The sequence below is a fragment of the Pteropus medius genome, unplaced genomic scaffold (genome assembly GCF_902729225.1).
Source record: "Pteropus medius unplaced genomic scaffold, Ma_sr-lr_union100, whole genome shotgun sequence".
Lineage (NCBI taxonomy): Eukaryota > Metazoa > Chordata > Mammalia > Chiroptera > Pteropodidae > Pteropus > Pteropus medius.
The window spans coordinates 445,238-463,152 of NW_024342467.1; the positions used below are offsets into that span (position 1 = coordinate 445,238).

Consider the following 17,915-nt stretch of genomic DNA (forward strand, 5'->3'; position numbering starts at 1 on the left):
AGGGAAAGAGTCAGAAATCCCGAGAGAGACACACACACAGAGGTAGAAAGACGCCAAGGACAGTCTTGGAGCACAAGAAAGCCGGAGGAAAGAGGAAGATAGATAGATAGATAGATAGATAGATAGATAGATAGATAGATAGATAGATAGATAGAAAAATATACTGAGATAGTGACAGCTAGGGAGAGATTGAGAAAGAGACAGAGACAGACAGCCAGAGTCAGAGCAAAGAAGCCAAGACTGGGAGACGCTGGTTGAGTAGGAGATGTCAGAAGAGAGGGAGGCGGCACAGCATCCTTTCCCTTGCGTCCCCCTCCACCACCCGGTAGCCACTTTCCCACCCCGTTCAGCTTCTCGCTTGGCCCAGCCCGTGGCGAGGAGTCAGTGCACAAGGTCGCCCAGTCCTCTCCGCTGTCGCACGCTGAATGGCTGGAGGTCCGCAGCGCCCCCGCCTCGGGCCCAGCAGCCACAGGTCTGAGGCGCCTCGCGTCCGCGCGGGAGGCAGGCCAGGGAGCCCTGCACAGTTCTGCACCCATCCCCGCCCTACGCACCGCCCCACTACGCTCCCCGACACTCCTCTGGCGCCCGCAGTCCTCCTTAAGCCCCCCGGGGAGGGGGCGCTGTGGCCAACCAAGATACCGAAGGAGCCAGTTCTCCCCGGGCCCAGCCCGCGGAGATCCTGGGAGCGAGATTTACACCGGGTATCAATTAGTCTCTGAGGCATCGTTTACCCACGCGCCGATGTAATTGCCCGTGTTGGGGAGATAGGCGTGCCGAGGCGGACCTACGAAGAAAGCACCACCCGGTCTGCGCCGCGAGCCCCAGCGCTCTCCAGAGCGTCCCCCAGTGGCTGGGCAGGACCACGGACGGCGCCTGCGACTCCGCTGGGGAGTAGCTTCCCGGCTTCGCGGCTTCCCAGTGTCGCGGGTAGAGGCACAGCTGCTCCGTGCACCAGGAGCTTCCAGGTTTTCTCCACCCCACCCTTCTCTCAGAAATTCGGACTGCCTGCAACTGCCGTGTGGCTTTTTTTTTTTCTTCCTAAAGGCTCGTGTCTTATCTCTCAAGTTCAAATTCCGAGGACTTGTCCAGTTTCCTCCCCTTAAGTCATTTCTATCGTCCTTCGGCAGCTTCCGGAACCTGGGCGCCCGGACTGCTCGTCCCAGAGCCAGCGCCGGCAGTCCGGGTTCGTCCGGCGCAGGAGCCCGGCGCATTCGCCTCTCTCCCTCCCTTCCTTTCTTCCTCTCCTTCCCCTGCCCTTCCCTCTTCCTCTCTTGCCTCTTAAGTTTCCTGCACCGTGAATCTAACTGTGCCAAGCCTAGGCTCCCGTGGAACCGACCCTGAGCGCGACCCGGACTGGGACGCCGACTCTGCCGAGACTGGACAAGGCAGCGGGACCGGTCCGCGCCGGAGCATGGAGACGAAGCGCCAGGGAGGGCATGTCCGGGGAGCTGGAGACGCCAGGCCCGAGTAAGCTCCTCCATGGAGCCTGCCCAGCGCGGTCCCTGCTCACCGGATTCGCCCCCAGTCGTGTGTGGTACGTACGCTTTCACAGCCCCGGAGGGAATACTTTGGGGCGGAGTGGAGGGGCACCAGGAAGGGACGGCGGAGAGGGCCACTGGTTGGGGAACAGAGTTCGCTTGGCGGGTGACCCTCACAGACCTGGGCAGACTTCGTCTCTAGAAGTTAGCACTGGCTGTGCCCCTTGGTTAGAAAAAAAAAGTAGCCAGAGAAGTGTGTGTGTGTGTGCGCCAAGCGTGTGTGTGTGTTGTGTGTGTGCGCGCGCCCGCTCCCGCGCTATCTCTGTATGTGCGGGGAGCTCAAATGGGTAAACTGATCCCGGCTTTCCTGTTTGCAAATTACATTCCGTTTCCCTTCCCCCACCCCGCCAAATGTGTGGAGATACCCAGCACCTAATCTTGGTCAGCTTTACCTACCCTTTCCTCTTCCCTCACCCCCCTCGCTCAATCTCTCCCGCTCGCTCTCCTTTTTTTTCTCTCCGTTTCTCTCTGCTGGTGTGTACGTGTGTGAGCACTGCCAGGGCTGGCAAAGAACCAGCCGCCGCCTTTAGTCCGAGCCGCCCCGCTATCAAACACTAGGGCAGGTCTTGCTGCCAGAGACGCTTGGGCTCCGAACCAGCCTGCACGCGGCTTTGTGCCCTGCCACCTCTTGTCTCCACAGCGGGGGAACTCGCACCCGAGGAGCGAGGGGCGCAAGGAGCCCCTCATCTTCCCAACCTCCTGCCCGCCTGCCTGCGGACTGAGCGCTCTCTTGTTTTGGGCGCTGGATTTACTCGCTTTTCAATTTTTCCTAACCCCCTCCTCCGGGTTTTTTGGTCCACCCTACCCACCACGACCCCCTTTTCCCGCTTGTTCGCCAAGCCTAACCTTGCCCGCGTGGTCATGGGATGTCTAATTTCATTTGTATCTAGGCTGCTGAGAGCGCTCCTTGCACTGTAAAGTGGATGTCAGGTGGATCTATGTTTTTGAAGGAACAAAGACTCAGCGAAGGCACCGCCGAGGAAGTTTGAGACGCGGGAGGATGCAGGCTGCCTGCTGGTACGTGCTTCTCCTCCTGCAGCCCACCGTTTACTTGGTAAGTCGCTGCCAATCTCGCGCCCCCGCAATCTCACCCTGGCCGTGAGGCCAGGCAACTGGGGGCGCGCGGGAGGAGGGTGAGACCGCCAGTTCAGTGAGAGCAGCGTTCTTAGCGACTGTGTTGGAACAACTTTGGCAAGCTGGTCTCCGGATCCCTGCGGGATTTCCCGGGGTTCCTTCCCATCCCCATTTCCTGCCTCAGTTCCCCCCTCTCCTGTGTGTGATTCTGAACAGCGTCCAGGGCACCCTAGACACCCAGAAACCGAGGAGATAGTGGGGCGGGATGCTTTATGACAAGAGCGGGCAAAGAGAGGGGTGGAGGACATGAACTCTCATTGATTCACCCATAGAGTTTAAACGAAAGGAAATGGAGGTGGAGAGTGGGGAAGCACAAATCTACCCAGGTCTGTGACTTTGAAAGTGAACCCACCACTTAGCCCCTCAAGTTTGGAGATGTGCACATAACTCTCACTCGGAGGGTTCAGACAGGACAAGTTTAACATCAGTTAGGAGCATCACAAAGATCACATAGTTAGGGCAGAGATGCTCCAGCAAATACGTAGCTGGTCCACTTTCATCTCTTAATCTCTCCTTTTCACCAAATAACGGAACCTCAGTTCCAGTGCCGTGATCCTTACTAGGGAATGGCAGATCTTGTTGTCAAAAAGTGAATGTTAAGCAAAACCACGTCCCAGTCCTCCCGGAGCCGTTTTCCGGGGGTAGAGGGGTGTCTGGACTTCGCATGTTGTTGTACCTAGGTGGGGGTTGGCGAGGAGCACTTTATTGTGGTGGCAGTAGATTGGCAGCTGTGAGCACCCCGCAGAACCAAGACGAAGTTGCAATTTCTCAAGTCTAGCTTCAGGGAGGAACTAGGGACACTCGCATCGTGCTGGCGAAGTTGTGCTCTGTGCACAGACCCCCACCCCACCCCCCACCCCGCATTAACCCATGCTGCGGGAGCGCACTGAGGGGCTCCGTGGGTTCTAAGTAGCAGCAAAGAGCGCTGAGGCGGCCTGAGATCTCTGATGGGGCTGGATAAACGGGATGGGGCAGGGAGTGCTGTTCCTTAATTCTGAGAGCTTCAGAGCCCCCAAATCTGGGAGGGAAAGTGTTGCCATCCCTGCAATTGAGAGCATTTCCCAGCCGTCGCCCTTGTGCATGCGACCTCAGGGCTGCTAGTTGTGTGAACTCTGTGTATATTAATGAGTGCAAGTATGCGTGTGTGTGAATATGTATGTTAGGGTGTGTGCTTTTAACGGGTATCAGCTTCAATCCAAGAACCGTTCGTGTTGCCTGTCTGCACCTATATCGCTTGACCATGGCAGTCGCGGACGCCAGAGGGCGCTGCGCGCCAGTGTCCTCGTCTACCGGATGCTTTGGGGTAAACAGGTGAAAGCCGGGGCAGCCAATCCAAAGGAACAGCCTTCCTGACTCTGTCACTGAAGTCTGTGCCTTACCTGGTTGGAACGCAGACGGAATGCAAAAAAGTGTCCTTCCAATTTCCTATCTTCAATCATTCTTGCCCTAACCTGTGTCTAGCAGTAAACATACTGACATTGAGAGACCTGAGACTGAGGGCAAAAGTTTAGCCAGAGGAAATACAGAAGGAAAAGGTAAAGGAAGGGAAAAGGCCGCAAAGTGAAGGCTACAGAGGGAGGATATTAACCATTCCCTCCATCTTGGAAACCCTTCTGCCCCTCCCCTCTGCATACCTTTACGCACGACGTGAACCTCGGACTTACTTAATGTCCTTGGACTATGCACGCACACACACACACACACACACACACACACACACACACGCACTCACGCACGGCAAAGGCTAGTGACTGTGGTTCAGTTTATTGCTTGGAGCAAGTATTTCGATATCCCGGAAAATAATCTATCAAATGCAGAAGTGAAATCAATACGTTGTGTTAAATTTTAAATGTGTTTGTTGGCAGTTAAACCGTTTTCCACTCATTACAACAACAGTGCTGGATTTATTCTAATGCACTGCGTTCTCAACAACAAGCGCATTAATTCTCCTTTAATTGTAAACTGGGAGCATTTGAAAACCATTTAGTGTGCAAATTATGCTGATTCAATTACCGTTTAGTTACAGACTTCATTACCTGAATGCCTTTTGGCAATACAGAGAAAGGAGACAATTTTTCCACTTTCACTCAAAACAATACCAAATGTGAACAATAAAATAGAGAAAGCGATTTAGAAGTCCATTCTTTTCTCTCCTATTTAAAGTTGTTTTGTGCGTTGGGGATTAGAATCCACCAGCACCACAAAAACAAAAGGCTGGTGGCTGTGACCCAAGGCAGTATTTCCAGGGATTGTAATCCCATAGTTATTTGCCAGCAGAATTCTGAGCCATTATCCTGGAGGAGCAAGAAGCTGATTTTTATTATGGAAATGAATTTAAAAAGGTGAATTGGATAGTCAGACAGTTTGGTTTTAGGCAAGTAAAGAAATGGAGAGCCTTGATTAAAGCTCTAGGGCAATGAGACAGACCAAGAAGGGATCAAAGCTTCTTTCTCCATCTATTTTACTAAACATGAGACACAGTAACTGTGTTATCATTTATTTGTAGCTGCACCTCGGAAAATCTCAGACCTTTGCAAGCAACTGCAAGGTTGTCAGGAGATGATTCAAGTTGCACTCATAGAAGGCAGGAGTGGGAAAACCATTATTTTATTTTATTTTATTTTATTTCCCCCACCCCCTTTGAACTGATACAAGCCAGAGAGGAGTTTAATAAGAAACATTCCGGCTTTATGAGCTCACACCACAAGTTTAGTGAGGGAGCACTCTATTTATGCATTGCCTCCTAGCCGATACCACAGTACACCTTTCCCTTTAAGCTCCTGGAATTCCAGTTATGTTTCCCAAGGAGTAATCACCACATTATGCCCAGGAAGCAGGATTTGTTTAAGTATTCCCTATATAAAAATATTTAGTTTTCTGCTTATAGAGAAATACCTTAAATACTCTCAAATTTGGAAAGAAAAATTTTAAATGAAAAAGAGTTATCTAGCAGATCAGGTCTTCATAGTTAAGCTACAATTGCCTGCCTGTATTTGGTTGAATGTTCTCAGGGTATGTCTCTCGGCTCAGGGTTCTTTGCATGCCTGTTCTAGATTAAGGATTTTGAATCTTTTTTGTGCTTAATGAGAGATGGGTATGTCCTGTTTCAAACTAGAAGCTTATTTTAGTACTGCAGTGGGAAGTTAATTAGAAATGTGTCTGCAAAGTTACATTCTGAAGCATATTAGCTAGGATACCCAAAAATCACCAAGAGGCCAATTCTGGCCATAACTGCAAGGAAGTTATTATTATTATTTTAAATAAAGACAAGAGAATCACTTGTTTACTGAATATTGTGTATTACAGATTTAAAAGTTTGAATTCAGTAGGAGAGAAACCTATGTCATAAAAATACTTGTTAAAAATAAAAGTTCTGCAATTTTTATTCTCCTGTCAGTTCTGGACTGATTCCAGGATAATTTCAGTATGATATAATGGGGGTAACAGGACTATAGCATTTTAACTGAATTGAAGCACACAGTGAATGAACTAGGGAAATGTAGTTTCTGGCTCTGAAGCATGGGGGTCCTAAATTGAGTTATTCTCAGTGGATCAAGCTGTGGGACAGGCCAGGACCCACAGGGAGAGCATCTCGCAGCAGGAAGCAGAGATATCTTGTTTGGGGGCTCACCTGTGGCAATTCTCAGAATCATGAATTGAGTCTAATGAGTGCTCAATGGGCTTGTCAACAAAAAAGTTACCCAGAAATCAAGTACAGAGAATCTGGTAAAGGGTTGAATGATGTTATTGTAGTTAGTCACACATCCACTATTCTCATGAGAAGAGGCTCTCACCCTCCTATTTACTTCCCATCAGTTCTGGTAGGAATTAAAACTGCTAATAATCTGGTTGCTTTTTTTTTTTTTTTAAACAAAACACACAAATATAAACAAGAATTGAAATTTTTTCTAAACCTTGGGCTTATAAGCCATTTTGAATAATCTATCTTTCAAATTTAGGGTGTCCTTAAAATGAGTTCCACACCAATTGTTTACTAGAGATTAGAGAGTGATTAATATATTCAGGGAATATTACCTCTGCACTAGTTCAAAGCCAGACCATTTGGGTAAATTCCAGTCATTATGAAGGCAGTTAAGTAATGTGGAAGCTGAGGGGGCAGGGAGCAGCAGGAGACCGAACACTAATATCTATCCTTTGGACTAGTTATGTGTATTTCCCATCCTTTGAAAATTAAGCCAGTTGCCCACTGAAAATTTTAGTCAATTAGAGCTTATACTTGAAAAGGAAAAAAAGTACATTACCTCAGAGTGGCTATTCAGTGTTCTCTATTAAGGCCAGTTCTTGGAGGTAGTACTAAAATTCCCCTACCTCACAGCATTTCCTGACTCTCTACTCCAGATCAATTTTCCTGCTATAGGATTAAACCTAGAATTTTGAAGGCTATGGCCTAGCTGCACAACATGAGAATTTATCAGTCCCAAGACATATTCCAGGGCTCTGCAAAAGGAGAAGTTGTGTAGCTGGGCATTTCCCTGAAATGCTCAACTCTCCATTGACCAGGAAAGCAGCTCCCTGGGTGTGTAGGAAGTGCTTGGGTGGGTCACCCTTCTGCCTCACTTCCAAGAGGGATTATCGTGGCCTGGGGCCTTCCAATGATAGCTTCGGGGAAACTGCCTTCAGTATTAGAAGGAGAGAACCAGAATTGCTCCAACTTTCTCAGCGGTATTCTCTGTTCTCCTGGAAAGCCATTTAAGTTCGTGGTTCCTCTTTGTGCGAAGTTGATTTCTATTTGGCTTTGAATTGTTGAAGGCTATTTCCTCCTAATGAAAGTGTTGTCTAGGTGAAAAATATATCAGGTGGCAGGGAAATTGGTTTATTTTTTTGAGATAGGTGCCCAATGTCCTACTTTTCTGGGGGAAGATTTTCTGCAGGCTACAGAAATTGACAGCATTGTCCAGGTAATAACCATCCTTGACAATATTTTCAAAAGGACATTTGAGTGATGAAAGCATTTGGATATTGCCTTTTCAAATAAGCAATTTAATGTTTTAGGGTACTCTGAATTTATAGGGGGTGGGAGAGAAGGAGCCACGAATTTGGCAAAAGGATGGCTTCCCCATTTTGCCCAGTCCTTAAACACCGAGGTGCTTGTCAGTTTCGCTTGGAATCCGGAATCCGAAGAGCCCTTGGTGACTTTGGATGTTGCTGCGTTTGTATTAAGTGTCAAAAGGAAATCCTGAGAATAAGGAATAACATGCTTCTTGCACTCTTCCGTCCATAAAGAAAGCCACTGTAAGATCTGAAAGTTTGTCTGCTCTCAAGTGGTGAGTTAGGAAGTGTGCATTCTATTATTATTATTACTTTTTTTTATTTTTTTAAAGAAAGTTCTTGGCTTTGATCCGATTCAGGAAAGTTCTCTTAAAGCAACCACATCCTTTTGGAGCTTCAGATCTCATTCCAAGGCCTTAACAGTCCTGCTATTTTAATTAATAGAGGGAGGCGGGCAAGTCAGCGGGCCCGGTGCCATCGGTGCCATCGGGTCAGCGGCTTCCTGGATCAGCGGGGTGGCTAAGCAGGTCTGCTCTCTTGCCTTGCCCTGCATTCTCCTAGCCACCATACGTCTGGTCCTGCAACGTGTTTGCAGGAACTTACAGTCTTGATTTATCTGCAACTTAAGCTCCCAAACAGCTCTTTTTCTGTATGTCAGCACTAACTCCTCCCGGAGCTTGGTAAACGGCGCACGCGTTTTTCTGCTGCCGATTGGCATGTTGACGACTCCGCTTGAAGGAATGTGACAATAAAGTGGGAAACCAAAGCTTGGCAAGCACTTAATCAAGGATAAAAAGGTTCCGCTGTAAGGATGTCACTCAATTTATTGTGAAAGTCGAATGAATTACGTTTAATGAAAGTGCTCCCCAGATGAATATTACCAGCAATTTCCTGAGTTGGCTCTGTCAGCTCGAGATGAGGAAATGCCAACCCAGATCAGAAAAGAGCGCTCATCTCAATTACTATGCAAGCTTTCCAAGAGCGGCTTTTTATTGAGATGATATATATTGGTGGCTTCTTTATGCCCCTCCGCGCGCCCAGGAGCGCGTTTGCGCATTTTCCAGGTTTGACGTCTGCCCTCGCAGGTTGCTGGCTGTTGTTTAAACTTCTGATGAACACCCTGCGTTTCTGCCGTGAGCAGAAAACCTAATTACCTCCTCTGTAAACAGCTTTCCCTAGTATATTTTGTTTACTACGGAGGTGGGGACTGACGGGAAGCGGAGTGGGGGCAGAGATAATTCCCTTACTTGGGTTCCCTTTGTTATAAGAAGTCCCTTGGGCATCTAGTGAGGGGTTCCGGAAGTTGGAAAACAAAGTGGCGCTTAGAGCGGGGAGGGCGGGGGAAGGGAGAAGGGGAGTGAGGGTGGCGGGGGAGGGGAACATTGGGATAGTGCGCACTGTGGGGTCCCCAGGAGCAGCGAGAGTGTAGCACCGCCGGGGCTAAAGAAAAGCCTTCTCTCACTCCTTCTTCCTTTAAATTAATGAGGGTATTTTACTTGTTCAAGCCCGGAATACGATGGGAAGAGGGATACACAGACCTCAGCCAGAGCACATTGCCTCATCTGCATGAGAATGGAGAACCGGGAGACTTTTCTTGTATTGTTTATTTCTCCCACAATAAGACAAATTGCTGCTTAGAAAAAACGAATGTTTCCTTAGAAACTGGCTCGTGGGGGTTCTGAACCTGACTCAGGCCGGGCCTCACCCATCACCCCCGCCACCCTAAAGGATTCTAATGAGAGGAATCCCAGACAGCAGTGGCAAAGGGCTCAAAAGGAGGCTGGGCGCCCCCGCCCCACGGGAGAGTGGGGGCGTCCTTCTCACACATCTCACCCTATGTCTCAGACCTCCTCCCACCCACTGTTTTAAAAGGCCATTTCAAGTCGTCTTCTACAGTTAGGAGTGAGAAACTTCTTCGACGTAGGTTTCATATCTTCTACTTGGAAACTCAGTCCTCTGACTGAAGCTGCGGAGAGTCGAGCCCAGGGAAGTTTCCCAGCCTGAGTCTCCGCCGCCGCAGTTGCGCGCTCTGTTGTTTGCTTTTAGCCTCAGGTGACTTTGAGCAGTCTCAACTGGTGACTTTGAGCAGTCTGCAATCTTCTTGTATTTGGAACTCAAGCCTTGCTTCTGGGGAACTTTTCGTCGATGCCACCGAGATTCCGTGGTGCGGAGGACTGCAGCAGATCTCCGGAAGGAGGCCGCGGGTGCGAAGGTTGAACCGTGCAGTGGCCTGTGGCTGGGCAAACCCAGGCCCACAGAACGTCTCTTCAGGACCACGGACAGCGCCACAGGCTCCGCCCGCCTGTGTTCGTAGCCCAGTCTCTTTCCCTGCTAGTGCTCGGTTCCTCTTGAAGTAGAGTTGGCGTTTTCTGCAGAAATCTTACCGCCTAGTCATGATTGTAACGACCCAGCTCCCCACCCAAGTTATTTGGGAGTCTTAAGCTCCTATCGCTAGGTCCCCAATGTTCGCTGCGGTCAGAACCTCTGGTTTGCACCTCTTCCCCCGCCCCCTTCGTGGTCGCGGCCTCACGTGACTAAGGCTGAGTGAACCCTGAGAGAAGGTGAAGCCTTCTTTCCGCCACTCTTCCCCTTTTTCCTCGCACAGTTCGTTAAATCTATCCCTCCTCCCAGACAGAAACATGAATCATGTCGAGTTGTGTCCTTAACAACGTTAAAGCCTCATTTAGCAGATAAGGAAACTGAGGTACAGAGAGGGGAATCAACTTTCTCGCAAGAGTAAAACCAAGTGGGGAGAAGTGATTTCTGCCCCATCTCCCACCTACGGGGAACATGGCTGGAGCCCCCAAGACGCTCACCAGGATTAGGAGCCTTTAAAAGCGCCGCAGAGTGGGGAGTCCTAATTATTATGAATTTCTGAAGGACCAGTAATTATTCACGGGGAGCAAGACAAACCAGGGCCCGGGCAAGAAAATCAATATATTTGCTATCGAAAGTGCCTGGCTCGCCTTTAATGCAGACGAATTGGGATGCAGCCTCATTATTTTCCGTGGTTAGGCTCCCCGGTGTATGACCTGATGCAGCGTGGAATCTGTCATCATTAGAACTGAGATGGGGTGGGGGGAAGTTTCTCCTTATTTATTTAGCAAAACAACCAAACAACTCCCTCTAAACCCTTAAACGACGCCCCAAACACATAACCATTGTCCAGTTCCGCCCTCGCCCGCACTTCCAGCCCCTGGCTCTGGCTGTTCAGTCCCCCGGGGTCTCTCTGAGCACTCTAGAGCGGACACTGTGGTCTCTTAAAGTGTGCGCAGTTCCTATTTGGCGGCAGTCACACGGTCGATTTGATTTAGAAATAATCTGGAGAGTACCGAGTTTTGGCGCTAGGGGTTCTCTGTGTCAAAGGCGAAGATTGGCTGGAAGTTATGTCCGTTTCTCTTGCCTTAGTTTAAGAGTCAATCCGTTCAGGACACCCGATTCTGCAAATACCCGCAGTATTAAAGGAACAGAGGTCTCGCAGGTAGTGCTCCAGCAACCCGAGTGAGAAGATAGCACTGAAAAGGCAAGCTCGCAAGAAGAGGAATCTGGAGGTGAAGAGGGGCTGGGAATTAAATAGGAAGGAAAAGAGGTTTCGGTGCAAAGCCTCCAGGGTATTCTCGAAGGCCTGGGTGAGACCTGCCTTATTTCTTCGCCAGGCAAAATGCTGGGCCGTTTCCTTGAGAGCAGCCTGCTGCAGTTTTACAGGACTGAGAATGCGCCCCGCCTCCACCCACTGAAGTCTCTGAACTGTTCAGGGTCTGTCTACTGGATTACACAGCGTTTTCCTTCTCTTCCTTTCCGCAGTCTGCGCTCCCTGGCACAGTCTTTCTCACTCTTAGAAGCTGTCTGATGCCTCCGGCAGGCAGGAGCTGCGATGAAACTTGTTTTCTTGTGAGGGTGTCTGTTCATGTAACGCCATAGTTCATATGGCTAACTGAGGTGTGGGTTCTAGTATGTGTGAGTGCGTGGGTGTGTGTGTGCGCGCGCGTGCGCTGCGTGGGTACTTGGCCTTCATTTGGCAGGTTCCTCCCTTATTAAAGCAGATCAATCACTGCAGAGAAGATAGGGTGTGGCACTTAAAAAACTGACTCCTCCTCCTTAATTGTAATAAAATTATCACAATGATAATAATATTAATGAGAACGAATTTAAAATTGTAGATTCTAGGCACTAAATCCTTTTGGATTTTCTTTTCCTCTGAGCCAGCCTTTCATGCTGTACTGTGATTACCTTCGTGTCTTTGTTTCTTTGCCATGAGAGACAGCCAGCCAACACAGATATGACCTGCTGGCACCATTTCCTCCCACTGTCTTCGGTTTTAGTGGCTTTATAATTAAACTTTGTGAAATATATGTAACATACAACTAGTGGAGAACCTTTTCATTTATATTTATGTAACATGCCGAGGAAGGAAAATTAAGAAAGTGCTTAATATTGCAGTAATAAGCTGCTTTGATATTAACAGGAATGTCCTTTTAATTTACTTTTTCAAGTCTAAAATACTGTGTCCGTGAGACCATACTCCACAGTTATACTTTTTTAAAGGAGAGATTCTAATAATGTGAAAAAAGACATTTATTAGCTTGTACTTAGTGAAAGAAAAGACGAGTCTAGATACTCACTGGAAATGTACACCAGGCTTAGCATTGCAAAGTTGGAGTATGATACAAGAAGCTGAACAGAAAGAGCTAGCTGGAATTCTGCCTCTCCTTGCCCTAACCCATCACAACACACACATTTACATGGAGTATAACAGGGCCTTCCAGAGCAAACACAAAGATATGCTGCAAATTGGAAGGAATTTTAATAAAATCGAAATTCACAAACTAAAAGAAAGAAGACACCGATTTCCTTCCTCAAGATAGGTTATTGATAGAAAAAAGTTATGATAGAAAGACTTGGAGAACATTTCCTGGCTTAGAAGAGCCTTTTTCCATTTATAGGTTAAACACACACACACACACACACACACACACACACACACACACACACACACACACAGCAGAGCATCTGTACATCTACTCTTTGAAGGATTCCTTGGAAAATTAAAGGAAATCTTTTGTTTTTCTAAATTGTTGGCCTTGAAATTCCAACCTGGGTTTGACAGTACCATTTCCTTGATAGGAATCTGGTACCTGACATTGCACTGTTGTCCTGTATATGTCAGTATTTTCACTGATAGAATGAAAACAATTTTGGTAAAGAGTAACTACTGGCATGATAGCTAGAATTTTAGTTATGTATATACATATGTGTATGTGTATACATATATACATACATATATAGCAGCCTTTCTAACTGAACTTTAAAAGATGATTTTTATTCCTGTAACCTGTAGCTGAATGTTATTAGAGGCCCATAGGTATATAAAACAGCTTACATAAAATTAATGGACTGCTTTACATTCACAATCTCTTACTTGTGAAGCCCTTGTAAAATAGTGCATCTATTTAAAATAATAAGAATATAAAATCAGGTTTTGTGTGCAATCAATAGTTGTAAATGTTTCAGTGAGATATTTGATTGTTTTGAGTGAGTTTGACAATGTGATAGAAATTTATTAACCATCTTTGTGCACTGATGTGCTAATCATAAGGCTGTCCCTTCTTTTATGTACTCGACCAGTTTTAAAACCAATTGTAAGATTCCAAGGCAACATCTAAGTACATAGTCAAAATTTTGGGAAAGATGCATTTATTGACTTACCAGATTACCAAGAGACCCATGGGTCACTATGAAGTTACAAATAAGAAAGAATTAAAAAAAAATCCTCCAACATTGTTTTATTCTTATTGTTTAAAATGATCAACAATAGATTTATTGGCATTGTATACTCTGAATATTTTATATGCATTTTTAAAATAGAAAAAGTGAAGGTTTTAATTTAGCATCAAAATTCATAAAAACTAGACTTTCTGAATGTAGTGAAATTATTAAAATAAATCTCTTCTTGTTTTCCATAAATGTGGGCAAAATTTGAAAAAATTGGAGTTTCTAATTCTTTTCTTCCTCAAAACACATATTAAAGACTACATTTCTTTTTTTATGTTATTTAGCTTATGAATCTCTAAGATGTCATAAGCTCTACTATGAATTTCTTTTCCCTTACTGTGCATTTTTATTTGGGGAATGAATCATTTTTTTTCTTGCCTTATTGGAATGAGAATTATACATGGCCCAAAAGCATAGTGACATTTTCAAAACCTTCTCATTTCCCCCTATTTCATTTGAAGTTTACCTGATACAGACATACTCTTTTCTCCTTGTAAAAATGGCCACTGGACTATTGTGTTAACATTTTCTCTGAATAAGAAAGAATGCCCTAACTTACCAACTGGCTACATAAATTGCTGATGCTGCTCAATACTTGATGGAAAACTATTAAAAATATGGGCTGGATTACATGAGATTCATTACATTATACTTCCTATTTGAGAAGTTTTCAAGGAAAATGCCATAGTTAATCCCAGGTTTGATTCTAAAACCTATTTGGAGAATGATGAATTGTAATTAGTTGTTGGAGCAGCTGGCTGACTCCATGATCTCTGAATTGAAATACAAAATATCTTTACTTACATATCTTTTCCAGTTATTTGTGAATGGCTTCTTGCACCAGAGTACCAAAATTTATTGTTTTACAAAATTAAATGCAAGAGAAAGATGCAAACCACTACATATGAATGAAAGTTATCCATGCGTAGTCAGTGTAGTATTTCTCTGGTCTTGATGTGAAATTTAATTGCTATTGATGTGGAGATTTTGCAGAACATCCAGAGTTTTTGCCTTTTTCACAAGAAATATATAATTGAATGAGTGCCTTATATTAAATTTCAACCTTATTTCTTTTGGTTTAACAAGAGCTATGAACAGTTGTATCAAGAGGCAGACACAGTCTCTAGTCATTATCAAATTAATGCAGATCTGGCATTAGAGCATATGAGCTGAGCTATCAGTTTTGGATCTGCGGCTCTGTTCTCAGGCTGAAATTTTCTGGAGTGTGGAAGCATGAAAAGCAAATGATTCAGCCCAAGATGTTTAATCCTGCCTTGCATTCTTGACTGAAATCCTTCACAATTAGAATGGCTCTAATTAATGTGTGGCCAGATGCATTTGTGCATCTCTCGGGCTGACAGATTTCTACTCCCTCCTCCCCCTGCCCCAACAAATGATAAGGATGAAAAGCTTTAAATGCAAATCCACATGCCTAAAGATGGCTGATGTCCTACCAAAGACCACTACTTTCAGGTGGTAGGTAAGGTCATGTCACTTGTGCAAGTGTCAACACTGAATTCATGGCAGAAATAGAGGAGTATGATGAGAAAGTGGGTGACTTCTTGACTTAAATGAGGACCCGGCCACAGGAGGAAGAAAAACAGGCCCCAGGCCCCTTTTCAGTCACTCCAGGATCTACTGATTTCTCTTTCTTTCTCTCCCTCTCTCTCTCTCTCTCTCTCTCTCTCTCTTTCTCTCTCTCTCTCTCTTTCTCTCATCCCTCTCTCACTTCAATTCTTAAGAGAAGCAGCAATGAAAAAGACTTATAGGAGAAAGGAAGGGAAAGGAATGGCAAAACATTTTTTAAATTCTGTGACCTTTTGCAAACTTTCAACCTCTTAGACCTCAATTGCCCTACCTGTTAAAATGGGGCTAACAATACTTCCTTTTTACCCTACGGATTTGTTATTGAGGATTAGCTGAGCTGCTGTGTTATAAAGAGCTTAGAAAAGTGCCTGGCACCTAGCAGTAGTGAGCTAGTAAAGAAAAAAAATCTTTAGAGAGAAAGGTTTCTAGACTAGGTTCCCATACTCCCAGCACAGCCCTTATAAGGATGAAATGCAAGGGATAATTCTACCCTAGGAGCATCCCATCTTTTGTTTCCCTCTTGCAACTGATTGATTGCTGTACAGTTTCCCAGTGCTGCCCAGAAAGCCATATGTATTTAATGTGAATAGTAATTACTGTGACTAATGCCAGAAGAAAATGGTCATTTCTACAGCAACTAGTCAACTATTTATAGAAATGAAAAGACAAGTCAATAGGCCAAATGAATAGATTGCCCAGTTGAGATCAGAATTCTTGTGATGTTTTAATTTCAAGTGGCAAACACTAAGGACATTTATTAAGATATGATTTAAAATACTGATTTATTTGTGAAGACTATTTGCTTTTAATTACTTTTATTTTAACACTTGAAATTCTCTTAAAATTTACACACAAGTAATCCAAACATTATATATATTTAATACATATATAATCTACTGTTTTTTTAAAGTCAAAGGACATTTGGCCAGAGGATACAAGCCACTTTTCTCTGTTGAAGTTCATTCTAGCTGAATGCCTGGATGTGGCAGCATCTTAGCACCCCAGAAGTACTAGATGAAATAGTTTGATAGGATGGGAGCCACAGCACCCCTCTCATATGCTGCTCAAAATATCTCCTGTATGCTACCATATGCCTTCTTTCAAGGCATTACCCTGGGTACCCAAGAAAATTTCCTATATAGAAACACTATTTTATTTGGATTTGACATGAGAATGGGGAAAGTGTGGAGATGATTACAAAGGATAAAATATTCTCTTTCCTCTTTACACCCTAAGCTAAGTATTGTGTCACGACTTTAGTATGATTTTTTTCCCCATTAAGTTCTCTTAATAACACTATGAGAAGATAAGTACTATTAATATCAATAAGGCACTGTTAATATCACTGATATTAATACATTGATATGCCCATTGTAATCATATCAATAATATCCCATTTTATTGATGAGGAAATCGAGGCATTGAGCATGAGAGTGTCTGGTGCAAGGTGGCAAGATTCTCTCCCAAGTAGTCTAATTCTTCAGCTAGTGTTGTTAATTACTACATGAGGTATGTATATGTGGGCAGTGGGGAGGGGGAGAGGGAGAGGGAGACAGTGAGGGGGTGCACATGGGCACATATTGAACGGGGAGGAGAATGAGTCTCATTTAAAAAAATTATTGAAAGAAATAACTGTTGCTTTCCACTTTAATGGATATTCTTTCCCACTCTTCTGGATAGACCTTATTTGGGTACCAGAGTGTGCTGATGTTGTTACTATAATTTAGTAATTTTATTAGATGTAGTTCTTATTCTGGAGGGGCTTCTCATAAATAGGGGATACAAGGGTGACAATTGTCAGTTTGATACTAATGGTTGTGGCTTTAGCCTGTGCTGGTGGTGTGTGAGACACAATCTCTTTAGTAAGTCTGCATCTATTGACCTGACCAATGTGAAAAATGATCCCTGAGCCTCAGGGTAAGGTAATAAGTGAGACCGAGGCATAAAGCACAGCCCTCGCAGTCATCTGTGATGGAGTTTAAAATGATCCATAACATCTGTATCTTTCCTAAAAAATCACACACCTGTTTTTGAATTACTTGCCATGTCTGGGCAGGAGGTGGGGAGAGGAAAAGAGAGTTTATTTATAAGGGGATAACTACGTGTAAGAGGCATAAACTCTAGTTTCTTTCATGGCATTTATTCTCATGAGTGCAGTGTTTCTGACAGCTTGCCAGGTACAACAGAGAGATGCAAATCCACACTCTTTTAAAAGTAAAATCTTTGCACAATGACACAAACTAAGAAACATTAAAAAAATCTGTTTAGCTTGTAGTCGAAATAGTCTCAAGCATTCAACTAGCTTAGCAAAGGCCTTTTCACTGTAATCTGGATATAGGATTTAAAAAATAAAATGGAAAAATGCTCACAAAATATCTTATGGAATTACTCAGTCTATGTTGGATTTAGGATTTTTTCTATTTCTGAAAAATAAAAGTAGATCCAAGACACTTCTGCCCAAAGTGGAAGCCCTCTAGCCTGAGATGGCGGGGGAGAATCTGGCTCCATTACATTCATGTACTACATTTGACCTTGGGAGAGCTTAGTTTTGCCTTGGGGCAAAAAATTAAATGTTCCATTTTGCAGCAGTATCATCTTTCACCTTTATGTGGATTTAAAAATGTAAATAAAATTGCTTTCTGTAAATGGTATACACGAAGGTCATATTCATATTCTTTGCAAGAATTCAAAATGCCATTTGACCCATCATTGGCTCAATAGATAATAATGTTTTCTATTAGTTCCTAGTGATCTACTTTTTAAACATTTTATTACTCAATATTTTTATGCCTAGTTCCTGGTTTGTGAAATAAGAAATCAGAAATAAACCTTTTAGCACTTCATTGTAGATTTATTTATAGAATATATGCTTTC

At 44.6% G+C, this 17,915-nt stretch overlaps 1 protein-coding gene across 1 annotated transcript in view; it reads left to right on the top strand.

Annotated features, from left to right (window-relative positions):
* The first annotated feature begins 400 nt into the window (after positions 1–400).
* The window catches only part of NXPH1 (neurexophilin 1), a 267,195-nt gene continuing 249,680 nt past the window's right edge, over positions 401–17,915 (top strand). The window contains exons 1-2 of the mRNA XM_039862360.1: positions 401–1,534; positions 2,429–2,592. Of these exons, the coding sequence (XP_039718294.1) occupies positions 2,539–2,592 (54 nt within the window). The 5' untranslated portion in view covers positions 401–1,534; positions 2,429–2,538. The remainder of the gene's footprint in view (positions 1,535–2,428; positions 2,593–17,915) is intronic.